General features: G+C 45.3%; 2 protein-coding genes across 2 annotated transcripts in view; one reads left to right on the forward strand and one right to left on the reverse strand.

Annotated features, from left to right (window-relative positions):
- Positions 1-88: 88 nt before the first annotated feature.
- On the forward strand, positions 89-2,007 carry LOC104282696 (trypsin I-P1-like). Its single transcript, XM_009880812.1, has 3 exons — positions 89-365; positions 1,059-1,195; positions 1,858-2,007. The coding sequence occupies exons 1-3, from the start codon at positions 89-91 to the stop codon at positions 2,005-2,007; spliced, it is 564 nt and encodes a 187-aa protein (XP_009879114.1).
- A 10,333-nt stretch (positions 2,008-12,340) lies between these two features.
- The window catches only part of LOC104282697 (protein arginine N-methyltransferase 8-like), a 37,832-nt gene continuing 22,398 nt past the window's right edge, over positions 12,341-27,774 (reverse strand). The window contains 5 exon segments of the mRNA XM_009880813.1: positions 12,341-12,382; positions 15,164-15,237; positions 16,049-16,166; positions 17,700-17,855; positions 23,405-23,590. Coding sequence (XP_009879115.1) covers positions 12,341-12,382; positions 15,164-15,237; positions 16,049-16,166; positions 17,700-17,855; positions 23,405-23,590 — 576 coding nt within the window.

Here is a 27,774-nt window from a genome sequence, read left to right on the forward strand (position 1 = left end):
AAGATAACAGCTAGTGCAACAGCGATGTTGAAGCGAGGGCATACGGTGACGAGGAGGTTCCTCCTGATCATCAGTAACAATAAAGTGTATGCCATTCCTTCTCTTTTCCAGTCGCATCCAAGTGCAGCTGGGGAAACATAACCTGGAACTCACAGAATCGACAGAGCAGTTCATTAATTCAGCTAAAGTCATCCGCCACCCTGGCTACAGCTCCATGACACTGGACAATGACATCATGCTCATCAAGCTTGACGTACCAGCCCAGCTCAACCGAGCTGTCCAAACGGTTCCTCTGCCTACCAGCTGTGTGGCCACAGGCACCACATGCCTAATCTCAGGCTGGGGCAACACACTCAGCAATGGCAGTGAGTACTCTCTGCGAATGTACAGCATCACGAGGGATCGGGAGACACTCTAAGACCTCACAATTTACTCCACACACTACAGGGGAAAGCGCAGAGAAGTGCTGTGGCACAGGCCTTTTGGAGTGATCAGTCTGTTTAAGACAGTAACGATTTAACCACTCCAAAGGCAATTATTTTAAGGTCCTTCCTCTCCTTCTGTGTTACGAACATGAAATCACTTAAGTCACCCATATGCTATTCACCCGCGCGTTTACACTGCCATAAATATTGTGGCCTGGCACAACAAGATCAAAACCTATGATCGTGGAACTAAAATTACTATAAGAGAGCTGCATTCTATGACACCAGTGGTCATAGATGGTGACTGGTGTCTAATCCACTGACAATATCTAAACCTGCACCAGAGGAGAGGATGCTTTTCCTGAGGCCCAGGTTTCCGCCAGCACATGGCCTACAAGAGTGGCTCTTACCTCCACACTGGCCACCTGATGATTTTCTAGGTACCAGAAAAGTTAACGTGGCTGCAGTTCTGTCTAAACAAAAGGAACCCATTCTGTGATTACTGTTCAGAGCAAAAATGGCGACCACTGAAAGAGGCTGTTCAGGGATTACTTTCCTGCTCAGAAAGATCTCCTGTGGGCTCTGAAATGAACTCAGAGATGTCATCAACCACCTCTCTCTATTTTCTTGTAGATCTGTATCCAGACACCTTGCAGTGCCTGAAGGCTCCCGTACTCTCCTCAAGCGAGTGCTCCAGCGCCTACCCTCGGCAAATTACCAAGAACATGATGTGCGTAGGATTCATGGAGGGAGGGAAAGACTCCTGCCAGGTAAAACATCTGCCTCTCCTTTCCCATATGTTTCTCTCACGCCTTTTGCTAGTAGAAGAGGCCATCATATCACAGAATCAGCAATACTCACTGCACTGCCAAGTCTGAATGTTGTATTTTTCAACAACAGCGGAGATCTAGGGTGAAAGCTGCATATTGAGTGAAGCTAGGGTTTTTTCCACCCAGTTAGCCATTGTCCCTTTTTTGAGACTGCCATGACCTCTGCCCTAAACCTCCACAAGCAGACTATGCCACCTCTTGCACATTAGGCGACCGATAATGGAGGGGTGCCACACCGGAGAATCCACTATGCTCACTGCACCGACAAGTCTGAATGTTGTGTTTTTCAACAACAGTGGAGACCCAGGCTTAAAGTTGCTTATTGAGTCAGGCTAGAGTTATTCCACCCTGTCGTGGTTTAGGCATGATACAGTATTATCTTTAAGAATTAAGGGTCTGCATCCTTAGCTGGAGTGCCCTCATGCTAAAGTAAGGCACCGTAGCACAAGTTGTAGAGTAGTAATCAGAGATGACCTTTGTAGAACTTCTGAGTGGAAAAAGCTCAGTGGAGCTTCTTCGAATGTCAGTGATTTCTGGGATCTCTGGCTCAGCACTTAACGCTGATATTGTTTGCTGAATATCCGTATCCTTTGTGTGCACAGGGAGATTCCGGTGGTCCAGTGGTCTGCAACGGGCAGCTCCAGGGCATTGTTTCCTGGGGTATTGGATGTGCGCAGAGAGGCTATCCCGGGGTTTACACTAAGGTTTGCAACTATGTCTCCTGGATCCGAGACACTATGTCTGCCAACTGAGACGCTCTCATTCTATGTGACCTGGTTCTTCTCCTCACCATTTTCTTTGGTTTGGGGACTGGACATACAAAAAAGATCAAAAAATAAAGACTTTCAGGAACGCCTTCTTTGTGCAACGTTTCTCTGGGTACATCCATAGGCTATGATATGGAGGACAGAGGCAGGCAATGTCACTCGGGACAAAATAGTTCATATTTGTAGTGCCTCTCAACTAGCAGGGTCTTGGAAGAAACTGACTAAAACAGCTGACAGAGTGTGCTGTATCGTACAGGCAGTGTACTCCTACTGTAGGAAACAGCAGGCAGCAACACAAATGCTCCCCATCACCCCCACTCCCACCCCCAACATTATGACTGAACGTTCCCCAGTGGAACCTCACTGAAAGCTCTACTTGGGGAATGAAACATCTTGCTAAGGCTTGTTCTCTTCATGTACCAGTTCCACTGGGGCTGCTCTCTATACCTTTCTGCTCAGTTAGCTGGTCATTCTGGGCTTGCTTATTTTTCCTGCAAGAGCCAAAAGGACAGAGATGTTCCTGCGTTCTGGTTTTACCTCCCCCTAACCTTAATTGGCACTGGAATTGAGACTCCATGAAAAACAGCCAAAGTTGCCAATAGGCTGTGTAGCTGTCTCCTTAACATTCATTGGGACCACATTAATATTAGTGAAGTGTACACAAATTGCTCACCATGGACAATACCCTTCTATATAATCAATGGCATAAATCTCACTGGAAAATCCGCACACCTTGACAGCTGTCAACAGGCTTGGGAGCTGCTCAAAACTAGGGGAAGGGCTGGTTTCAGTGGTGGCCTCTACACCCACTGCTAAGGATCCCAAGGTGATGGTCACAGTTAACAATTGCTACCTTACAACAGTCCTCATTGACACAGGAGGTCCAAATAGTAATGGTAGATAAGGACACTTATAAAAGACAGTCCCTGCTTAGCAAGCAGTTAATTTCTGTTGTAGGCTTAATGGGAGAATCACTACCCACCCATTTGTCAGGGGTAAACTAATGCTGTCTAATGGACAGACAATATGCCTGACCTTACTTTTAGGCTTTGATAATATATTAGGTAGGGATGTATTGAGGGCTCAGTTGTTGTGAATGGACTCGTGGGGAAAATGGGAAATAGGGACTCCATCCTCTCTGCCCCACAGTTTATCTCCTGCAAATGCATCCCTGACTGTTAATCTGCTGCAAACAGCTGCTCTTTTATCCCATAGCAAGCTAGTTTCTATTCCACAATACAAGTTGCCTTCTGATGCTGTTCATGCTGTTACTGAATTGATAAAGGAGCAGGAAGAATGGAGAATCATTGTCAAGTCTCATTCCCCCTGCAATTCTCCTCTATTGCCAGGAAAAAAAAACCTAATGGCAAGTGGTGACTAACAGATTACAGAGCCACTGAAAATTTCCACTGAAATGCTCACTACAGCTGTTCCCAGTGTAAGTGATAACGTCCATTTTTCTTAACAAAGAAGCCTTCCCATGAATGGCAACAATGGATGTGAAGGATATGTTTTTCATTGTCTCAATACCTATCATAGAATCATAGAATGGTTTAGGTTGAAAGCGACCTTAAAGATCATCTAATTCCAACTCCCCTGCCATGGGCAGGGACACCTCCCACTACATCACATTGCTCAAAGCCCCATCCAGCCTGGCCTTAAACACACCCAGGGGTGCAGCTTCCACAGCTCCTCTGGGCAACCTGTTCCAGTGCCTTACCACACTCAAAGTGAAACATTTCTTCCAGATAGCTAATCTAAATCTACCCTCTTCCAGTTTGAAGCCATTCCCCTCATCTTATCACTACATGCCCTGGTAAAAAGTCCTTCCCCAGCTCTCCTGTAGGCCCCCTTTAGGTACTGGAAGGCTGCTATAAGGTCTCCCCGGAGCCTTGTCTTCTCCAGGCTGGATAATCCCAACTCTCCAGCCTGGCTTCACAGGAGAACGGCTCCAGCCCTCTGATCATTTTTGCAGCCCTCCTCTGGACCCTCTCCAACAGCTCCATATCTTTCCTATGTTGGAGGCTCCAGAGCTGGATGCAGTACTCCAGGTGGGGTCTCACTAGAGTAGAATAGAGGGGAAGAATCGCCTCCCTTGACCTCCTGGCCAATCTTCTTCTGATGCAGCCCAGGATACGGTTGGCCTTCTGGGCTGTGAGTGCACGTTGCCGGCTCATGTTGACCTTCTCATCAATCCCCCCCGCCAGGTCCTTCTCCTCAGGGCTGCTCTCAATCCATTCTCCCCCAAGCCTATATTTGTGCTTGGGATTGCCCTGACCCACATGCAGGACCTAGTACTTGGCCTGGTTGAATTTCATGAGGTTGGCATGGTCCCACCGCTCCAGCCTGTCCAGCTCCCTCTGGATGGCATCCCTCCCCTCCAGCATGTCATCACACAGCTTGGTATCATCGGCAAATTGCTGAGGGTGCACTTGATCCCACTGTCCCTGTCACCAACAAAGATGTTGAACTGTACAGATCCCAGTACTGATCCCTGAGGAACACCACTTGTCACTGGTCACCCATTGGACATCAAGCCCTTGACCACAACTCTTTCAGTGCAACCGTCCAGCCAATTCCTTCCACTGAGCGGTCCATCTGTTGAATCCATGTCTCTCCAATTTAGAGACCAGCATATTGTGTGAGATAGTGTCAAATGCTTTGCACAAGTCCACATAGATGATATCTGTTGCTCTCCCCTTATCCACCAATGCTGTAACACTGTCATAGAAGGCCACCAAATTTGTCAGGCATGACTTGCCCTTGGTGAAGCCATGTTGGCTGTCACCAATCACCTCCCTATTTTCCATGTGCCTGAGCAGAGTTTCCAGGAGGATCTGCTCCATGACCTTGCCAGGTACAGAGGTGAGACTGACCAGCATGTAGTCCCCCAGGTCTTCTTTTTTTCCTTTTTTTTGAAAATGGGTGTTATGTTTCCCCTTTTCCTGTCAGCAGGACCTTCACTGGTCATCTGTCAGTTTCTTCAGGACCCATGGATGAATCTCATCAGGTCCCATTGACTTGTGCACCTTCAGTTTCCTCAGCCGGTCTCGAACCTGGTATTGTCCTACCGTGGGCGGTAACTCATTCTTCCAGTCCCTGCCTTTACTTTCTGCAACTTGAGTGGTGTGGTTAGAGTCCTTATCAGTGAAGACTGAGGCAAAGGTGTCATTGAGTACCTCAGCCTTCTCCATGTCCTGAGTGACCAGGTTTCCCATTTCCTTCCTGAGTGGGCCCACATTTTCCCTAGTCTTCCTTTTGTCACGGATATACCTATAGAAGGCTTTCTTCTTGCCCTTGATGCCCTTGGCCAGATTTACCTCTATGTGGGCTTCAGCTTTCCTAACTTGATCCTTGGCTGCTCAGACAATTTCTTTGGATTACTTATGGGCTACCTGTCCTTGTTTCCGCCCTCTGTAGGCTTCCCTTTCCTGTCTGAGATTGTCCGGGAGCTTCTTGTTCATCCACGCACACTTCCTGGATTTTTTTGTTGGGATGCATCACTCCTGAGCTTGGAGGAGGCAGTTCTGGAATATTAACCAGCTTTCTTGAGCCCCTCTTCCTTCCAGGGCTTTATCCCACTGTAGTACAGCAAGCAGATCTCTGAAGAGGCTAAAGTCTGCTCTCCTGAAGTCCAAGGTTAGTGAGCTTACTCTGTGTCCTCCTTGCCGTCCCGAGCATCTTGAACTCCACCATCTCATGGTCACTGCAGCCAAGGTTGCCCTTGAGTGTGACACTCCCCACCAGCTCCTCCTTGTTGGTGAGAACAAGGTCCAGCATGGTACCTCTCCTTGTTGGTTCCTCTACCACTTGGACAAGGAAGTCATTGTCGATGCAGTCCAGGAAATGCCTGGATTGCTTATGCCCTGCCCTGCTGTCCTTCCAACAGATACCAGGGTGGCTGCAGTCCCTCATGAGGATGAGGGCTTGCAAATCTGAGGCTGCTCCTACCTGTCTATAGAGGGCCTTGTCCACTTGGTCTTCCTGGTCAGGTGGCCTGTAACATCACCTGTCCCTGCCCTCCCTTTAATCTTGACCTATATAGGAATGCCTACTGAATACAGACTTCTGTGATTCTCTCCTATCCCCAATGCTCCTGAATACAATCCCCAAGCAAGTTCTCATAAAATACAGGGTAAATGGCAAGGAATGGCTGCTACTGTATCTGTATCTGATGAACTTGCAGTAACTGAGCAAGTAGAAGGTTCTGCTCAATTAGAGGAGCTCTATGTGTCACAGTGCCTTTGGATCTCTCAAATTTACAGGACAACGCATTCTGTGATTTAAACTTTTTTTCAATGAACTCATTAAGAAATAAAATAAACATGCAAACAGATCGTGCACCCCTATTATACCTGTAACACCTATCACCTGATCCCCAAGTCCAATCACTTAATTCAGGCCAATGGCCTCTTGATTTCTTATTGGTTTTCTTGGCTAGCCTTCTTCTGAAGTCAGCCCATTCATTGTTTTCTTGATTGTATTCTTTGTTCTGCTTCTACCAGCTGGTTTCAGCTAGTTCTGTGTTTGCAACGTTAGCTGTATCAAAAAGTTTACTCTTGGCCAGTTCTTGTGGCCTAAGGCTTCAACTGCTTTAGCTTCTAATGCTAAACAAGGCTATTAATCCTAACAATTCTCAACACCTGGGAACTGGTTCTCTAATTGTAGATGCAACAATCTCTGTCTAGCCTCATCCAGTCTGCCCATTGTTGGTCTATATTTCCAACAGAGGTCACCTAGACATGCTTTAATTGCATAACTGTTCCGCTCTTTTTCTCGAGAGGCCATGAGTTCCATCTCTTTTTGGTCTATCCTTTAGAACATCTTCTAAGGCCAATATCTTCACTATAGTAAGTCCTCCTCCCATCATTAACATACCTATTTTAATGCCCAAAGAGGATTCTTCCACTCACTACCCCCTGTATTCAAGTTCCCACGTGAACTCACCTTCTTGCTGACAGAAGGATGTTGAATTGCAGAAGAATGTAGCAATGTGGTCAGTTGGGCTAGTCAGCGGTGTCCCATCTGGCGTGTGACCTCAAAAGTCAGTTCTTTGCTGGCTGAGGAGGGAGGCAAGGACACAGCATAGAATTACTAAAGGAATTTATTCTTTTCTATTTTAGCTACGCTCATAGTGTTTCCCTAGCCTAATGCACAGGGACCTCAATACAGAGGAAAGAATGTTACAATATATGTTACAGAATATGTTACAATACAGATGTGTAGACCAATCAAACCACTCATGTTAAGGGGTTGGCTAATCAGTTACTATTGCTCGTGTAACTGGTATGTACTTGTCCTGTGCAAGATCGGTATATGCTTGTCCCCTGCAGGTGGTACAGACATATGGTCAATGGTGTGTCAATCCTCATTGTTCTAAACTGATGTCCAGTGCAGCTGGGAGTGGTTTATCCTGGATTCTCATTGGTTGCAGTTCTGGCTGTGGTTATGTGCCTGGTATCATTGCAAAGTAAATCTTCTATTGTTTTGCTGTCAGTATGGGCTGCTCTTAGCTAGTAAGACCTGGCTTAGGCTGGGTGTTAGGTCACATCAGCCCTAAGGTAAAAGCTCATAGTCTCAGAGAGTGTTCATGCTCCTAAGCACATTGTATTGCAGTTATCATCTTGCTTTTCATGCTATTCTGCTCCAGTTTAAAGTTTCCTTCCTTTTGTTTTGTGCATGTTACATAAGAAAAAGCTACAATGTAAAGGTGGCTTTGAAGATACGCTGAACACAGTCATAAGGTATGGGATATCCCTTTGATCATTTGGGGTCAGCTGTCCTGGCTGTGGCCCCTCCCAACGTCTTGTGTACCCTCAGCCTACTCGCTGGAGGGCTGTATGAGAAGAAGAAAAGGCCTTGACATTGTGCATACACTGTTCAGATACGGATAAAACATCAGTGTGCTAGCAACACTGTTTTGGTGACAAATCCAAAACATAGCACCATACAAGTTGCTATGAAGAATGTTAACTCTGCCTCATCCAAACCCAGTACACATGCTGCATGCTGTGACCAGTTCCACACAGAATGAAGTTCCCATCTCCACGCTTGGTGCCACATGCTTGCAATGTCCTCAAAGCCCAAACTTTTCAAGGTCCCTGCTCCCTCTTTCAGTGCATCCTAGTCCCCATACTTAATGCTCTCCACATCCCCATACAGTTGATCCCATTCCTGTGCTCACCCCTTTAGGTGTGCCTGCGATCAAGAAGGTCCCTGTCAATATACGTAAGGCCACCGTTCACAGAATGATTGAGGTTGGAGGGCATCTCTTGAGACCATCTAGTCCAAGTGCCTGCTCAAGCAGGGTCCCCTGAAGTAGGCTTCCCAGGCCCTTATCCAGCCAGTTTGGGACTGTCTCCAGGGCTGGAGATGCCACAAACTCTCTGGGCAACCTGTGCAGCACTGCAGTTCTATACAGGTACAAGAGCAGCCACCCCCCTGACTTGGGTACTGAGGGCTCAGCCCTGGCCTCAGAACTCTAGACCTAGCCCTGCGAGGTGGTGGCCGTGTCACCATGTGTGACAGGTAGCTGAGGGTGCCTCTGCTCATATTGGGGGGCACATGCAGACAGGTGGTGGCAATGTCACAGTAGACACTGTGACCCATTGTCATGGCCTGGATAAAGGGCTGTTGGGCTCAAGCCATGTGTCAGTGTGACCTGGTGATGTGATTAGAGGGTAGGGGAGGAAGGGGCTTGCCTGGGACTGCTGAGGGCAGAGGGAAGCCTCACACCTCGGGGCTCTGCGCCCTGTGCTGCAAGCTCACCCATGTCCCACAGTCTCTGCCCCTTTCCCACTGCCCTGCAACAGCTCTTCCCCACCTCTGGGCACAGCTCCATTGTCCCCCAGGGTGCTCCCTGCCCCAAGGAGGTAAAGCCTTGCCCAGGGTGCTCTGACTGGGTGCCAGCACCCTGGCATGTACCAGGGAGAGGCAGAAGCACAGCTGTCCTGGGGGTGAGGGTGCTACTGGGTCTGGGCCACCCCAGGCTCCCTGCTCCGACCTCTGGTCCCTGTGCTGAGTTTTGGGGTCCAGCCTGAAGGCTGTTCCTGCTGCCATGGAGCCACCTCAGCCCAACTGGGGTGCAGGGTCAGGGTGGCAGTGCTCCGCTGGGGCTACACAGTGCTGCTAGTTTGGAGGGATGCTGCCTGGTCTGGGGGAAGCCACCTGGTTTGGGGGTGTTTCTACATTTGGCAGTTCTTTCCGGACTTGGCAGGCTGTTGGCAGGTTTAAGGTATGCCCCTGGGCTTGGGGCTGTTTGTGGGTTTGGAGGTTGTTGATAGGTTTTGGGATGTGTGTCTGGGTCTGGTAGGTGCTGCCAATTTTAGGGGAAACTTCAGGGTTTGGACATGTTGCTGCGTCAGGTGCATGCTGCCTGGTTTGGGAGGTGCTGTCAGGTATGGGGTGCATCTGGATTTAAGCAATGCTACCAGGTCTAAGGGTTCTTTTCAGTTTGTGGATGCTGCTGGGTTGAAAGCTGTTGAAAGCAGCATCTGCTCCAGTGGAAACAAACCCTGTCCCTGCAGCAGTGCCAGCAGTGCATCTTGTAAGGTGCTGGGCACCAGTGGGATTATGCTGTGCTCTCTGGCTGCTTGCTTCAACAGCTCAGGTATCCATCTGGCCAGCCTTGAGAAGAGCTAAGGTGCAACCCTCGGATGTTTTTAACTTGCCCTGTTTCAGGTGAAATCATGTCTCTCGTGTTTAGAGTACACAACATGCTCTCTGCTCTGCCTTGGTAGTAAATGATATGTTTCTGTTTATAGTTTAATTGCCGTGTTCTCTGCTCTGCCTTGGTAGTAAACGATAATATGTTTCTGTTTATAGTTTAATTGCCTGATTCCTTCTTTTGAATCTCTGATGCAGACCACTCAGGGCCATTGATTGAGGCTGATTTTTGCTTTGTGCCTGCTGTTTTGCTTGGCAGTGTTGCAGGGGGGAAGCTGGGCAGCGCTACTCCACTGCTGGTTGCTGGGGTAGCCATGGAAGAAAGAGGCGTTAGGAAACCCTTTCCAAGTTTAGCTGAAGCTTAGGAGGCTTTCTGCCAGTGGGGTTGCCATGACACTTACATCATTTGGCAAATTCTCTAACTTTTCTTGGGCTCACCTCATTCTCCCAGTTGAGATTGTTGGCAAGCACTGAATTCATGCAGCCTGTGCTCCTGTTGAATCTTTTTGTTGCTTTTTGTCATGAAGCAGTTTGTCAGACAACTGTCTAGTGAATGAGGGTTCCAGCGATGGTTCACTATCTGGATATTCAGAAACAGGAGAGGGATGTAAGTTAACATTTTTAAGCTGGATGGAAACACCAACTTGAATTTATTATTTATGTGTTGGCACATCTCAGATCAGCTTTAACAGCATCCTCTGCCTTCTTGTGACACTGGATATGATCACAAATCTTTAGTCTTGTGCTAAGTTTTCCCCTGTAAACACTTCCGTGTACTTCTTCCTGCACCTGCTTTTCTCCACATAAAACTGACAGCTGTTCTCTGGGTCTTTTGCTTTATAGTTGATGATATTGTTTTGTAGTTTAGTTCATTTGCATTTCTCTCTTTCTCTCTCCCTCTCTGTTTTAGATAGCTGAATAATCTAATAACCCATTAAATAGAAGCAGGTGTGTGTTCCTCTGTTAAAGAACCCAAAGTAGGAGAGAAAGGCAGAGGTGTATCATCAGGACACATGCAAAAACGCAAGGTGATTGGCAGTTTCAGCTGTTTTGGCAGCAGTGGTGGCTGTAGTCCTCTGCTAGCTCAAACCCGGGGCCAAGGTTGCCTTTGAGTTTCTTGCTTGGCCCTCCCCGTGCCTTTGTTTGGTGTGTGGTTGGCTGCAGTATGGCTTAAAGCCTTATCTGCAAGGTGGATTTTTCTGCTTTGGGAAGATTTTTAGCTGTTGGATAGGTAGGACTGAGCACAGGGAATGCATCTGGCTTTGGACTCTTGTGGGATTTTGTTAGTTCAAGGACATTGACTACTTTTTTGCTTATGCCTGTTGTTCAGTCCAAGTACATCAGCCTCCAAGAAATTAAGAAGTCTAAAGGCAGCATCCTCCACAGTAAGTTTTGTTCTAGGTGTCTGTCTGATGTCCATTTAAAACAGCTCTTGGCCTCTCTATTCTTTGTGAACTAGGTTTGTGGTGGGGGGAGGCAAAGTGGGTCATGTTACTTTGCAATGAGCTCTCCCGTCAGCATGTCTGGCAATATTACATCTGCCTAGTAATTTTGGTCTTCAGTATTTAAAATTTCTCTGCCTGGTGATTAATGACTTGAAAGCATTGAACTAGTAGTTTGCTGGAATGGCCTCTCTCTTCTTCCTCCCTTCCCTGATGGTCTCTGGATGTAGCTCGTTGGTAGAGAGTCAAGTAGCAATCAAATAGGCCTTGAAAGTAACATAAGAATGCTGTCAGGGTATGCAGGGATGAAACAAGGAAAGACAAGGCAGCCTTGGAATTGAACCTGGTGAGGGATACCCAGGCCAATAGGAAGGATTTCTTTAAGTATATAGGAGACAAAAGGAAAACTAGGGAAAATGTGGTCCCACTGTTGAACGAGACAGGTGCCATGGTGACAGATGGTGGCAGAGGAGGCGGAGTTGCTGAATGTATTCTTTGTTTCTGTCTTCACTGTTTGGGCCAGTCCTCGGGAGTCCCAGACTTTGTGGGTAACAGAGAAAGTCGGAAGGAAGCAAGACCTTCCCTTGGTTGATGAGGAGCAAGTTAGAGATCAGTTAGATAAACTGGATATACACAGGTCCATGGGGCCTGATGGGATGCACCCACGAGTGCTGAGGGAGCTGGGAGAAGTCATTGCTGGGCCGCTCTCCATCATCTTTGAAAGGTCCTGGAGAACAGGTGAGGTGCCCGAAGACTGGAGGAAAGCCAGTGTCACTTCAGCCTTCAAAAAGGGCAAGAAGGATGACCCAGGAAACTACAGGCCAGTCAGCCTCACCTGCATCCCTGGAAAGATGATGGAACAGCTTGTTCTGGGTGTCATCGCACAGCATCTGGAAGAAAAGAAGGTTATCAGAAGTAGTCAACATGGATTCACCAAGGGGAAGTCATGTCTGACTAATCTGATAGCCTTCTACGATGGCGTGACTGGATGGGTGGATGAGGGGAGGGCAGTGGATGTTGTCTACCTTGACTTCAGCAGGGCTTTTGAAACTGTCTCCCACATCATCCTCACAGGCAAGCTTCGGAAGTGTGGGTTAGATGAATGGACAGTGAGGTGGATTGAACAGTGGCTGACAGACAGAGCTCAGAGGGTTGTGGTTAGTGGTGCAGAGTCTAGTTGGAGGTCAGTAACAAGTGGTGTCCCTGAGGGGTCAGTGCTGGGTCCAGTCCTCTTCAGTATATTCATCAATGACCTGGATGAAGGGATAGAGTGTACCATCAGCAAGTTTGCTGATGACACAAAACTGGGAGGGGTGGCTGACAGTCTGGAAGGCTGTGCCGCCACACAGCATGACCTGGGCAGGCTGGAGGGTTGGGCAGAGAGGAACCTAATGAAATTCAACAAGGGCAAGTGTAGGGTGCTGCATCTGGGGAGGAATAACCCCATGCATCAGTACAGGTTGGGGGCTGACCTGCTGGATAGCAGCTCTGTGGAAAGGGATCTGGGAGTCCTGGTGGACAACAGGATGACCATGAGCCAGCAATGTGCCCTGGTGGCCAAGGCGCCCAATGGCATCCTGGAGTGCATCAAGTAGAGTGTGGCCAGCAGGTCGAGGGAGGTCATCCTTCCCCTCTACTCTGCCCTGGTGAGGCCACATCTAGAGTTTTGTGTCCAGTTCTAGGCTCCCCAGTTCAAGAAGGACAGGGAACTGCTGGAGAGCGTCCAGCAATGGGCTACAAAGATGATCAGGGGATTAGAACATCTCTCTTATGAGGAAAGGCTGAGGGACTCGGGTCTTTTTAGTCTAGAGAAAAGAAGACTGATGGCGGATCCTATTAATGCTTATAAATACTTAAAGGGAGCGTGTCAGGTGGATGGGAACAGATGTTTTTCAGTGGTGCCCAGTGACAGGACAAGAGATAATGCGCACCAACTTGAACATAGGAAGTTCCATCTTAACATGAGGAGGAACTTCTTTACTTTGAGGGTGGCAGAGCACGGGCACAGGCTGCCCAGAGAGGTTGTAGAGTCTCCCACTCTGGAGACATTCAAAACCCGCCTGGACACCATCCTGTGCAACCTGCCGTAGGTGACCTTGCTCGTGCAGGGGGGTTGGACTGGATGATCTCCAGAGGTCCCTTCCTACCCTGACCATTCTGTGATTCTGTGATTTGCCACATGAAAGCAACATTTATGGTATCATATATTGTCTTTTGAGGGATAAAATCCTAATAGAGAGTCTGCTGCAGAGGTTTCTCTGACTGTCTCAAGGTCTTCTAACCTCCATCGACAAGTCTTTCTCCATGCCAGATGCTCATTATGCTGCTTTGCTCCACATATTATCTCTCACGCCAGCCAAAACTGCTTCTTTGTTTCAACTTTCCAAATATTGAAAAGATCCAGCAATTGCTCGCACACCAAAGGTGCCAAGAGAGAACACTGTTGCTTATCTTCACTGTCCCTTGGCAGCGCTTTTATAGTCCCACAAAACACATTTCTTCTCCGTCTCTAGAGCCAGGCTCAAAAAATGCAGAAGTCCAGCAAATGCTCCCACATAAAATGTGCCAGGAGAGAACACTGTTGCTTTGAGTCACTGTTTCTTGGCAGCGCTTTCATTTTTGCAGAAAACAGATTTCTCCTCTATCTCTGGAGCTGGGCTCAAAATTGCCAACATCCAGCAATTGCTCTCACATCCCCTTGCTCACTGCTAACAGACAGCAAGGACAAGCCACAGCTTTCCTTCTGAACACCTTTGCTGTGGGAGCAATGGCTGTACATTTGCTATGTTTGAGCCCAGCCCTGGTGACAGTGAAAAAAGGTTGTTTTGAGGATTATGTCGCCAGGAAACTGCAGACCCCCTAGGTTTGTGGGGTGATGAAAGTGTTTCCAGGGGAGAGTGAGGACAAGCCACAGCTTTCCCTCCAGGGACCTCTGCTGTGGGTGCAATGGTGGAATATTTGCTATTTTGGAGCCCAGCCCTGGTGAGAGTGAAACAAAGGTAGTTTTGAGGATTAAGTCACCAGGAAAGCACACAGCCAACCTAATCTTGAACACTTCCAATGATGTGGTGTCCACAACTTCTCTAGGCAACCTGTTCCAGTGTCTCACCACCCCCATCATAAAATATGTCTTCCTTATATCCAGTCTAAATCTACCCTCTTTCAGTTTAAGACCAATGCCCCTTATCCTATCATTATAGGCCTTGGTAAAAAGTCTTTCTCTACCTTTCTTATAAGCCCCCTTTATGTTTTGAAAGGCTGGAACAAAGCCTCCCCAGAGCCTTCCCTTCTCCAGGCTGAACAACCCCAACTCTCTCAGCCATTCTTCTTAGGAGAGGTGTTCCATCCCTCTGACCATTTTTGTGGCCCTCCTCTGGACACACTCCAACAGCTCCATGACTTTCTTGTACTGGGGACCCGAGAGCTGGATGCAGTACTCCAGGCGGGATCTCACCAGAGCGGAGTAGAGAGAGAGTATCACCTTTCCCAACCTGCTGGCCACACTTATTTTTAGGCAGCTTGGGATACAATTGGCTTTCTGACCTGTAAGCACACATTGCTGGCTCATATCCAACTTTCTATCCACCACTATTCCCAGTCTTTCTCTGAAGGGCTGCTCTCAATCAGTTCATCACCCAGTCTGCAGTGACATTGGGGTTTGCCCTGATTCAAGTGCAGGACCTTGCACTTGGCCTTGTTGAGCTTCATGAGGTTCAAACCGGTCCAGTTCTCAAGCCTGTCAAGGTTCCTCTGGACTGCATCCTTTCCCTCAGGTGTATCAACTGCACCACTCAGCTTTTTGTCATCTGCAACCTTGCCAGGGGTGAGTCTCTACTTTTATTTTTCTTCTCAGTCTTCAATCTAATGCTGCCAATGTCTGCTCTTTTACTGGGGTTGTCTTCTGAAATAGTCACCACATTCCCAGATTTCCTTTTCCCCTGGCATGTGTCCTCATCACCACCTCTTTATCTAAATCAACTAACATCTGACATGTGCCTTCATTTTATGTATATGTATAACTCCTTCTTACCTACCCTGTTGTCTTTGCCTGAAAATACGATAGAATTCAGATAGTTCTACTGCAGTGATTGTTCTGAGCTTTGCATGACTAAATGCAACAGATGAACCAATGATTCAAGGGTCAATTAAATTTGTCTGTCCCTCACTCACCTCTTCCAAGCACCAACAGCCACATGCCAATCGTATCTCTACATGTCTTACAACACCTCCCCAGTTAGACAAACATCATTGCACGACCTGCTGCTGTCGTCCCACAATGGTTACGGGTCAGAGCACTTGAAGAAAGAAGGAAAACTGAGGGGACTGGTTCTGTTCAGCTTGTAGAAGAGATTCCCCCAGTCCAATAGCTATGTTCAACTATCCAAAAAGTGACTGCAGAGAAAACAAAGTCAAACTCTTCTCCAATGTGCACAGTGACAGGACAAAAGGCAGTAATTTTAGAGTCTCCATCCTTGGAGATTTTCCAAATTGGACTGGACAAGGCCTTGAGCAACCTGATACAGGTTTAAAATTAAGTCTGATTTGAGCAGGAGGTTGGATTAGATACTTCCAGCGGCCTTCTAAACTAAACCTTTTTATGCATCAGTGATTCTATGATTTACACCTCTCGAAGACCCAGAGATGATTCTAGCAAGTTGGCTGGGGCAGTGGCATGGAATAAGTTCTAACAGTGAGTAAGAGGGGATAAGAAGAACTGGACAGGGTACTGGATGAATTTGAACCTGAAGAAGGGGGATTTCAGTGGCGCTGTAGTCAGAAAACCAACGCTCTGCGTTTGTCAACAGTTCCCACATCATGCTAATTGAAAAATCACATCTAACTGTAGAGAAGAAACTGGAACATCTCAGCTCTATGTAATAACTCATGGAAAATGTTTGCTTTTGAAAAGGAATACTCACAGCTTCCATCGGCACTCTTTGCCAATAGGACCACGAAGTCTGAATTTGGCTGTAAGATTGCCACTGCCAGATCTCTGAAATATCTGCTTTTCCAACATAAATACAACTCTGCAGCTTGCTATGTGACAGGGTTCACGCTGAAGCAGCTCATGTGACAAAAAGGTTGTCTGTGACAAGACTCTTAGGCTGCAGCAGAGCAGTTTCATACCCAAGTGAGTGAGTTCCTTTGAGAGCTAAGTTTCCTGGATCGCACAGCCCTCAGCTTCAGCACCAAACAGTGCATGGGTGAGCTGATACTGGTGTGACACTGAGATTTATAAATGCCTGAGGTACAGCCTGAACTGTCAAGAAGTCCAAAATAAAAAAAATAAAAAAAACAATAACAACAAACCCTCGGAAAATATTTACTTTCCTTTTACTGGGTGAATTTTCTGCCAGTGAGCTGGCTCGCTGTAGAATCAGATAAGCGCCAGTGCCAGCACAAGGGAGGGAGGAAGACCATATGGCCAGGGATCTGGGAGATAGGTGGGAGCCCAGCATCATCATTTTGTATATGCTTATACTTTCACAGCACTGCAACATCCTTGCGTGAGACCTGCATTCCTATCAGAGAAGGCTACAGGTTTATTCTCCCTCAGGCTTTGAGATAATAAATTGTGTACCTGGTTTACAAGAAATATATTCTAGCTGCCAATTCTGTATATTATCTCATGCTTAAATGCCAAAACTTTTGCTAGCACTTCCTGATTTCAGCTGTCTATACTTCCTTGCTCTAGTCTAATACTCGGATGAGGCATTCAGAATTAACATTGGATTTTGAAAAGATAAGCCTGAGAATTGAACGGGAGTCCTTGCATTTCATGTATCATTACCAGTAATAAAGATGCACAGTTTAAATACTCTGACATCGGTGTCTTCAAATGCACAGACGTAGTCAATTAAGTTTTAGTAAACAATTTTGTCAAAGAAGTACACAGAGAAATAGAATCTGGTTCCCCTTTTCTGTGTTGTGTTGTGTCTGCAGGGCAAACAAAAGCCCAAAGCAAAAAAAATAATTATTTGTCATTTTAGAGTCAGTACAAATAACTATGAATATACTTAGGAAGCAAATCTATGCTCACTCTAATGACTTCAGAGAACTGCACATTCATGCTCCCAGAGTTCAATGTATTTAAGGTAATCATTCTCTTCTGCCTCTGAAAAGAGTTATTTTTGGCACAGAAAACATGCACATGCTTGCTTGCACGATTCGCTGAGTTGTAGTGTACAGGGAAAAGTGTATTAAAGAAATTTGTTTCCAAGACTACAAAGCTGCAGAACTTGAGAATTTAAAAAAGCAAGATAGGTCCTTTGATCCCTCTGAGTAGGAGTGAGTCCCTTTAAATTTTTTTTTGCAGCCAAGAAATGTGTATATGTACCAGATCACCAAACATTCCACAAAAGAAAAGACATTATATCTCGATTTGGAAAGGGCACACTGCTGCAGGACATAGAAAGCAACAGAACTTCACTGAAGTCGCTACAAATCAAGCCACACGAGCTTGGAGAGAAGAATTTCAAACCGAGACAAGGAAGAAAAGGTAAATCACAAAGTCAAATTCTCAGGCAAAATGCTCAAACAAACTCAAAATATGACAGAAAGTCTGCTTACCCCATATACCTTCTTGGCTCCTGCCTTTGCAGCAAACATGGAGAGGATTCCTGTGCCACTTCCAACGTCAAGGACAATCTTATCTTTAAAAACATGTTTATTGTGATACATTGAGTTTCTATAGGTTAATGTGCGCACTTCATCCTTTAACATTTCCTGTGATGAAAAAAAAAGCATTGTGTTATTATTTGAAGTGCTTATATGCATTCAACACTGCTGCTGAATGCATTCCCTTATTATAATTTAAGCATTATTAAAACAACCTGAAGAGTTTTTCAAGCACTTTGGGATGCATACATCAAAGCAGCTATAAACCGCTAGCTACTCAGAACTGAATTATTAAGAAGCAGCATGGTGTCCTTTGTAGAATTTTGTTTCTCTACATATTACTTCACCGTTACAATTGACAACCAGAATGTAATCTAACAGCATCACTGCTTTGGGCATAGGCAGAATCCATACAAAAATCCAAGTTTTCCTTTTCTTTCACAACCTAGAGCTTCAGTGGAGGGACTTTCTGAGGCTCCTCTTTGAACACAAAAGAAATCGTTCCACAAACCATCATAAGGCTTCACAGAATCACAGCAATGCAGGAAGTCCATAGCAGAGCTTAGAGATACTGTACTTACTGCTCTTCCGTTCACTCATTTATGTGACCAATTTCCAGAAGATATTACTGTGTAACCTAGACCACTATCTCACTATTTTAAGTTGTCATTGTTAGGTGCTGATTTTTTTCATTGATAGCAGCAGTATATGCATTTCATTCTATTGACACCTTGCTCTCAGTTGTGCATTTATCGGTCAAACTACATCAATAAAGAGCACTGAGGTCAAGATCCAAGTGCCGTTTATAAGTGCAGTGTAGGCCATTCAATACACACTTTAATTTTCTCAAAATGCTTCTGTTAGGTCTAGAGGGCTGAACTTTTGCTTACACTACTGGCATAATTTCATGTTTTAAGGAAGTAGGCAAAAGAGTTTTTGAATATGAGGGTAAAAAGAATCAACTCACTGCCCAGGAGTCTGAGGCACTACTGCACTGGTTTGTTACACAAATCAGCTGCTCACTTACCTGTCTTGGCAGAAGACCATATATACCTAAAAGCTGCAGATGAATATGAGGCTATATAAAAATAGCCTCGTATAGAATATTTCATCATCATAAAGCATGGTTTGGTATCAGGCAATGAAAGAGGCAGAGGAACAGTCCAACAAGACTGGAAAGGTGATGGTGCACGCCCTCATGGAAACTGTTTCCAAACATATTAAGGACAACAAGGTGATTGGAAGTGTTAAGCGTGGATTTGGAGATAGCTTTGTATGGTGAAATAATGGCCTCTGTGGATGAGGGAAGAGGAGTGGATGCTTGTTATCTTGATTTTCGCAAGACTTTCAACACTGTTTCCCATGACATCCTCATTGGAGTACTGATGAAATAAATGGACAATGAAGTGGACTGAAAGCTGACTGAACTGCTGCTCTCAAAATGTTGTGATCAGCAGCACAAAGTCCATCTGTAGGCCAGTCAGAAGTGGTGCCCCCCAGGAGTCAATACTGGTGCCAACACTGTTGGATAGCTTCGATAACAATGTGGATAATGGGACAGAGTACAATCTCAGCAAGTTTGCAGTTGATACAAAACTGGGAGGAGTGGTTGATTCACCAGATAGTTGTGCTGCAAATCAGAGGGACCTCAACAAGCTGAAAAAAGAACTGACAGGAATCTCAAGAAAGTCAACAAAGGGAAATGCAAGGTCCTCCATATGGGGAGGAATAACTTCATGCACTAGTATAGGCTGAAGACTGACAGAGAAGCAGTGTTTGCTGAAAATGACCTTGGGAACCTGGTGGACAGCAGTTTAAACATGAGCCAGCTATGTGCTTTTGCAGCATTTTGGGCTGCACTAAAAAAGCATCACCAGCAGGTCAAGGGAGGCGGTTCAACACTGGTGAGACCACATCTGGGGGCCTGTGTCCAGTTCTGGATTCCCCAGGCAAGAAATGTTAGAGCAGATCCAGTGAAGGCCTATGAAGATGACTAAGGGAGTAGAGCATCTGACATGTGAAGAGAGATTGAGAGAGCTAGGATCATTCAGCCTGCAGAAGAGAAGGCTCAGGAGGATCCTATCAATGTGTATAAATATCTGTTGAGTGCGGGAGGAAAGAAGGCAGAGAAACAGACTCTTCTCAATGGTAACCAATTAAAGAACAATAGGCACAAATGACAGGAACAGGTTTTTCAGAGCCTTGTCTAATCAGGTTTTAGACTTGCCAAATCAGGTTTCAAGTATGTCCAAGGATGGAGGCTCTATAGCCAGCATTTTACCAACCTGCCAGTAAAGAATATTTTTTTCCAGTTCAGTTTGTGCCCATGACATCAACCAGCTCCTTCAGCCCTGGTGGAGACAGCCCATCAGGTCTCATAGACTTATGTTATGTCCAATTTGCTTAAGTGATCCTCCTCAGGAGGGGAGTCTTTCTCACTCTAGACTTTGCCACTCATCTTAGCAACCTGGGATTCCGGAAGGCAAGTCTTACCAGTAAAACCGGAACTGAAGTAATTTTCCATATCCTTTGTCACCAGATACCCTGCCTCATTCAGCAGTAGTCCCACCTTTTCCCCAGTTTTCATTTTGCTCTTAACAGACCTAGATAAGCCCTGCCTTGTTACCTTTTCCATCCCTTGCCAGATTCGTGTCCAGACGCAATTTAGCTTTCCTAACCCTGGCCCTGAAATTACTTCTGGGTCACCTGATCCTTCTTTTACAGTTTGAATTTTGACAGGACCTTCTTGTTCATTCATGCAGGCCTCCTGCCTCCGCTGCTTGACTTTCTGCAGGTTGGGATGGGCCATTCTTGGAGGAGGTGCGCCTTGAAAATCAGCCAGTTTTCCTGGAGCCCTCTGCTCTGCAGAACCATCTCCCATGAGATTTTTCCAAGCAGATCCCTGAAAGTATGAAGACTGGTCTCTTAAAACCCAGGGTTGCCAACAAGACAAACAGCATGGATCCTAAGAGGGCATCCATGCTCTTAGGATCCTGAACGTCACCATCTCATGGTCACTGCAGCCAAGCCTGTCTTGACCATCACATCCCCAGCTGGTTCATTCTTTTTAGTAAGTATCAGGACTGGCAGAACAACCCTGTGCACCCCCCTGCCTCCCCTCCCCCCCTCCACTGATTCAGGTGATCTATGCCAGGAATTTGTCATCACGCACCAAAAATGTCCTGGATTGATAATGTCCTGTTCTGTTGCCTTTCAGCAGATATTGGGGTGACTGAAATGTGCCATGGACCGGAACTCAGACTCATGTCTCATGTAGATATGAGACTTCTTTCAGTTGTCTGAAGAAGACTGCATCTACTTCTTCTTCCTGACAAGGTGGTCTGTAGCAGACACCCACAACAATGTCAACCATGTTGGTCTGCCATTTAATCCTGACCCATAAGCTCTCAGCTGGAACATCATCTGTCCCATAGTGGACATGATTCCATGCATTCAGCTGCTCTGACTTCCTTCTTACATTCCCAGTCTGTCCCTCCTAAAGAGCCTGTATCCAGCTATTGTGACATTCCAGTCATGTGAGCAATCTCACAGCATCTCTTTGATCCCTGTGAGACTGTAGCCATGCAACTGCACACTGACCTCTAATTCCTCCTGCTTATTTCCCAGGCAGTGTGTGTCAGTGTACAGGCACTTCAGAGAAGCTCTCTATCATGGTGATTTTCCAGAAAAGGTATGAGACCTTCCCCCATAATGCTGCCTCTCGGTACTGCCTATTTTGTGTGCTTACACTTGGGCTGGGCCCTTTTTGCTCTGTTTTATTGACTGACTATGAGGTCTTGTCCACACCACGCTGCATCTTTTGCTCACCAACTTCGGCCAACACTTCCCCATATGACTGTTGGTCATCATCTCTTTTCCCATCATTCTTAGCTTACAGATCTCACCAGATTGGCCAACCACTTGGCAAAGATGCTTTTGGCCTGGTTTGTCTGGTGAATTCCATCTCTTTCTAGCAGACCTCAATTTCCAAAGAGCATCCCCTAGACATAAAAGCTGAAAACTTGTCATTAACACCAGCTGCACAACCAGTTGCGAGAGCACTTCTCAAGCCTTTATTTGCACTGTTAGAATTGAGGCAAAAAAACCACCTGGCACATCTTGCTGTTGATCATCATCTGAAGAGCCGTGTAGTCACACTTGATGTGTTCCAGGTCTCATTGGTGCTCATGTGGAAGAGCATCTCTAGTAACCCAAGGCTGGACAAATGTCAGCAGCCTCTCTACAATGTCCCAGATCCAAATGCCTAGACAGTAGGTCAGGTCAACAGATGGGGGCCTCTGTCCCCTGCAGGAGTAAGTCTTCCACTACTGTCACTTGTCAGTTCCTCCCAGTGCCTCTGCATGGCTCAGGGCCAATGGGTTCCGATGCTTCATCGGACAGAACTTCCTGCCCCTCATCTACAATGAAGGCACCGAACCTATTCTGTAGCTAGAGATCTCCGGGTGGATCAGCAGCCTTCCTCCTGTTGCCAGAAGTCACAAGTTTACAGCCTTCACCATCAGAGGAGTCTCCACTTCCAAACCTGATAAGTACAGACTCTGACTGCCCCTCCTTTCAGTACAGTTGGGAATTTAGGCTCTTGTACCTTCAGGATCTTGGAGAAAATCCAGTCAGCCTCTGCCGCTGATGCTGCAGTCTGCCAACCTCCTCTAGCAGCTCTTTTAATTGTTGACACAGATTCTCTACCAGTGCACACCTCCTGCAGCCAAGGATGCAACCTCCCACTTCCCAGCCTCAGAAAGAGGCCCCAGGTACTCCCTGCACTCCCTGAGACCTACAGAGCTGCATTCTTCCATCAGGAGCTCAATCTCATTTGAGGTCTCTGATGAGTCTTCAATATTTCTCTTAGGTCTCCCTCCATTCTTGGATTGAATTTCTGAATGCTACACTGGCAAGATGTAATTGGCAGATAGAAATCTTCTGTTTATACATACGCCCCACCACCAACTACTAGAGTAAAGGAAATAAATACTATTTGTTATGTGGTTTGTGAAAAGTGCCACTCATTTCACATTGTTCACCTTTTTGCATCCCAGTCTTTCAGATCCCATCCTCTTGGGTTATGTAAATATAAGATATTAGTGTCTTCTTTAGAATTGGTGTACAGTCAACTTTTTGATAGTAAATATGGTCCACTGTGTATTTTGCATTCTTTCCAGGAGTGTATTTACTGGATGCTATTGGGCTATACGTTCCTATTAATGCAACCTGTGCATTCAAGTAACTTGTCAGGTGTCAATAAATTACTTGGCTTCCCATGTCAGTTGAGTAGCTGTTCTGTTGGCATCCGTATTCAAATATGCAAGAGAACAAAAGACCTAACTTAGCAACAAGGTAGTTTCCATGTGTGGTTGGGTTAGTTTGCAGCCCTCATAAATGCATTAAATTTATTCGCTCATATGAAGATCACCACCGCACAGGCTCTGCGAAGAACCCATATACATAAGGATCTAAGCTGGATAGAGGTTTTGAGTAAAGGTCTCTAGAGAAGTGGGTGATATTTTTGGCACTTAACCAGATTATACAATCTTCTGAAGAAAGGCAGAGGAATATAATCATGAGCAAGTGGGAGGGGCATAACTAACTAATAAATCAAAGAAAACATGATGATGATGATGATGATGATGATATATTACCTCATGAATTCCAAAGTGAGCATAGGAATCAAAGTAATAATCCCTGGATGTCATCTCTTCTGGGTTGATGAGCTTTGCCATCTTTCCTCGGCCTGGGCAGCTTGGTTGCAAGGGGACATGTATAACAGATTGAACTGGCTTTGGAACAACAGTAGGCTGAGGAGGCTGGGATGGGATGGGGCAAACCTAGGAGAACACAGAATAATGTTAAGAGGCATCATTAAAAGAAAACATTTCTCTCTATGTCTAGCACAGTGATATTATTATAACTAAGCAGAAGATAGTAAACCCAAAGATATCTGGGATATCATAAGTGAAATTTAGGCTGCCTTCTCCTCCTGGCTCTTTAACTTATTTGCTCTGTTTTGGAAAATTTCCTTAAAGGCTTTTCTTCCTTGATGTTCCTCTGCAGATAGCTACATCAGTGCAAAGTCATGACAAATTATCGGTGTTGGCTGAAGTGGGTGACTCCAAACACTGACACAAGACAGTTAAGAGCTAGGTTTTCTCCGTTAGTGTTGTCTTCTGTCAAACTGCCACAGCTTTGTGAGAGGTAACTTATAATACATAAATAGTTCTCCTGCAAAGAAGAGCTCATAATCAAAGAATTTGGAACACAGTGTTGCCGACAAGGAGGACAGGATTCACTATCTGTTCTTAATTTTCAGGTAACGTATCTGGCCGTATTGATGAGGTAGGTCTGAGAATGCTCACAATATCTGAAAGTCTCTGACACTATCTGAAAGACTCTCAGCATGCCCAGAAAGCACTGTAGGAAGCTAGTGGGATATGTGATCCCTTAGTTTAGCTTCCTGTTGTTGGGACGTGAAGGAGTTCTGCGTTACTGACACCCCCTGGCCCACTGCACTTCATTTTTCCTTGCATATTGCATCTCCAACACCAAAATTTCAGTAGAGACAGAATGCTCACACCCCCTTGACTCAGATTTGACACCTGTAGCATCTAAGACAGAAGACAGAATGTTTCATAAACATGAGACACAGACCACGGTCTGGTCCATAAGTACCTCTACGTTTTTCATCCTTAACATGAAGCAAAATGCTGAAAACTGAGAAAGACTGAGCATGATGCTACAGCTTCACAGGGGCACTAAGTCATGTGCAAATATGGGTCAACAACTTCATACATTAAGAAGGTCAATCCTACTTAAAATATGTCACCTCCTCTCGTACTTTTTTTTTTAATTTTCAGATTTAGTAGATTCCCACTGGGGATCAGATTTCCCTGAATGTCTCCTGGATACTTTCATAAAGTTCACTTTATCTTCTACAGCTTGATACTGCGAGACATCAATCCCTTGTACACTCTCTGAATAGCATCAATTAGCCTAGTTTAGTTTACTTCAATATATGTAAAAAAAAAACGAACACATTTTTTCCCTTGTTCATTTGAAGATTTAAAGGTGTCATCTTTTGATGGTTTCTTTGGTCCATCTGTGAAAAATAAATACTCGTGGTTTATGTTCCTGTAACACCTTTGTCCTCAAAGATCCAGCAGGGCTTTATTTATAGGTCTTTTCTATTTCTGATGTTTTCAACTTTATCACCTCACCCAGTTCATCTCCCACCCAGAATACAATTGCTCCCAAATAGTATTTGTATTTCTGTCTGGTCAAGTTTTAAAATGTGCATATGCAGTCATTTCTTTTAAGAGACTATTTTATTGCCTGTTCATTGCAAACAACACCTTGACAGCTCATTCTGTCAAGGTGTTGCTTGTAATATTCAACCCTTCCAAATTTCATCCTAATACTTTTAATTACACATTTGAGGTTCATTCCTAACATTTTTCTCCATTGGTGTACACACTATCAAATTTTTGCAGTTACCTTGCCCTGTAGTCCCTTCTGTATTTGTCTGCTGGATTACAAAGACTTAAACTGCAGATACTCAGAAATTTGTTTTAATTTAACACAAACTCTGTAAGGTCTTACACTTTTCTCCTAAATCTTGCTCCACATCATTTTACAAGTGAAATATGTAAATGCAACAGTCACTGAACTCTTCATTCTGTTCCTGTCTTAGGTAAGACAATCTCCAGACACAAGATAGTACACCAAAGGCAATTCCTCAAAAACTGCCTACTGGAGAGAAGATCTGTCAGATTTTGCAAATGAACCCAAAGAGGTATTAGCATTTCTATTGCTGTCAAACCACAAATTCAGATGTGGTTTTCTGTACAATAGAAAGCATTTTCTACAGAAAAAGATACTAGTCCTGAAGACGAATCTTCTGTCTGGGTCTCAGGCTGTATCACTTCTGCTCCTGGCTGCATGGAATTTGTCAACACAGGGTTATGAGAACAAGGCTTATTCTGACTAAAGATACAGAATGAAACTAAATTCAGCAACTCAGGCTAGGAAAGTTGTCTGAACGATTTTGTTTGTCGTAAAGGAATTAACTGTTATCTCACAGTCTGCAAGACAGCTGAATTCTGCTACAGCCAAAGAGTGGCAAGATAAATTTTATTAAGCTACTGAGGCAGTATTAGGCCTTTGACTCACAGTAATTTTCAGGTTTAACTAAAGTACCTGAAGACTTACTCCTCTCAACTGTCCACCTACATCTCTGCCAGACAGTACATATCCCATGTAGCAGAACAGCAGAAGCCTCGTAGCTCTGCTTCTCAGCTGTCTTAGTTTGTAGCTAAGAAGCCTGTGGTAAATGTGTTGATGGTATCTGAGTGACAATGTTAGGCTGTGAATACCATTAGGTCATGCACTATCCATCCTGTGCTATGGGCATCATAGCCTCATGCAGAAGGTGCAACAGAAAACCAGATAGGGGTGGTGATCTCAGGCAGCAGCACGCTGTCACAGGGACCTTAAACCAGCTGCTTCCTTTCTGGTTTAGGCATTATTAACATAATTTCCAATTAAAATGATGCAATTTTTTGCAGCATCTGTAATACCCACTGCTGTAATTTCTGTGTGTGGCACTGTAATTCTGAATCTCCAAGGCAAGGTCTCAATTACAAAAATAATTTTGTGAGGGGGGCTCAGGAAATCCCTCTGTCATAGATTTGCTATAGGTACTGTAAACAATTTCAGTCAAGAGTAACTCATGTCCTATGACAACAAATACCTGGGGAAAACATATAAGCACAATGGACAATTACAAAATAAAGAAATGCAATGAAAGCTATTATTTGTATCAGAAACAATGAAGTCTTCAGGTGTGCAGCTCTGTGCTTGCTAAACTAGAAATAGCCTGTCCTCATAGGAGAGGTGTTGCATCTGACCATTTTTGTGGCCCTCCTCTGGACCCGCTCCAACAGGTCCATGTCTTTCCTGTGCCGAAGGCTCCAGAGCTGGATGCAGTACTCCAGGTGGGGTCTCATGAGAGGGGAGTAGAGGGGCAGAATCACTTCCCTTGACCTGCTGGCCACGAGTCTTTTGATGTAGCCAAGGGTACAGTTTGCTTTCTGGGCTGCAAGTGCACATTGTTGGCTCATGTCCAGCTTTTCATCCACCAGTACCTCCAAGTCCTTCTCAGCAGGGCTACTCTCAATCCCATCAACCCCCAGTATGTATTGGTACTGGGGGTTGCTCCAACACGGGTGCAGGACTCTGCACTTGGGCTCATGAGGTTCACATGGGCTCGCATCTTGAGCTTGTCCAGGTCCCTCTGGATGGCATCCCATCAACCGTACCATTCAGCTTTGTGTCATCTGCAAACTTGCTGAGAGTGCACTCGATCCCACTGTCTTTGTCACTGATGAAGATTTAAACAGTACTGGTCCCAATACAGACCCCTGAGGGTCTGTGTTTACTTGCAGGAAATGAAGTTTCATTAGCTTCCTACTCATGGAAAAACCTTTTTATGCCAAGGATGTGAATTTCACAAGGAGTGCAAAATGGCCAGAAATCAAGGGGTTCCAAGAGAGACCAGATGAGACAAACATTCAACTGCAGACAGACATTACTGCTAGGAAACCAGGATGTTATACATGTCTGCATTAGGTACATGTTTTCAGGAAGTAGGGCCTTCAAAGACCAGTAAAGAATGTTTGCCTCTCATTTTGGATTTTGTTTTTCTTAGTGGAGGCTTTATGTTGTGTTATTTCTCAAAATCAGAATGAAATTGCCAGTTCCTCAGCAGTATCAAGCTGCTTTCTGCTTGATAAAAATTAGGCTCAGTTTATTTTAAATTGCAGATAACTATGATTTCAATGCAACTGCAAATCTCTCTAAAACTGCAAATCTAGCCAGGCAGACTCTGTAAGAAAACTGGGAGAGAGAACTGATTCTTAAAACTGCTTACTTTGAAGCTACTCCTTTTTCAGCCACTTCAAAGACAACTGCTGCTCTGAACCTTCTACATGGAGTTTCTGAAATACCAGATCAACCT

The sequence above is a fragment of the Charadrius vociferus genome, unplaced genomic scaffold, assembly GCF_000708025.1.
Source record: "Charadrius vociferus isolate BGI_N301 unplaced genomic scaffold, ASM70802v2 scaffold1753, whole genome shotgun sequence".
NCBI lineage: Eukaryota > Metazoa > Chordata > Aves > Charadriiformes > Charadriidae > Charadrius > Charadrius vociferus.

What these genes read in the sequence shown, in the direction of transcription:
- LOC104282696 (XM_009880812.1), top strand. Translation starts at nt 89, where the DNA reads ATGCCATTCCTTCTCTTTTCCAGTCGCATCCAAGTGCAGCTGGGGAAA. An exon ending in CAACACACTCAGCAATGGCA is followed by an intron (nt 366 to 1,058) that starts GTGAGTACTCTC and finishes ATTTTCTTGTAG; the next exon opens with ATCTGTATCCAGACACCTTG. An exon ending in GAGGGAAAGACTCCTGCCAG is followed by an intron (nt 1,196 to 1,857) that starts GTAAAACATCTG and finishes TTGTGTGCACAG; the next exon opens with GGAGATTCCGGTGGTCCAGT.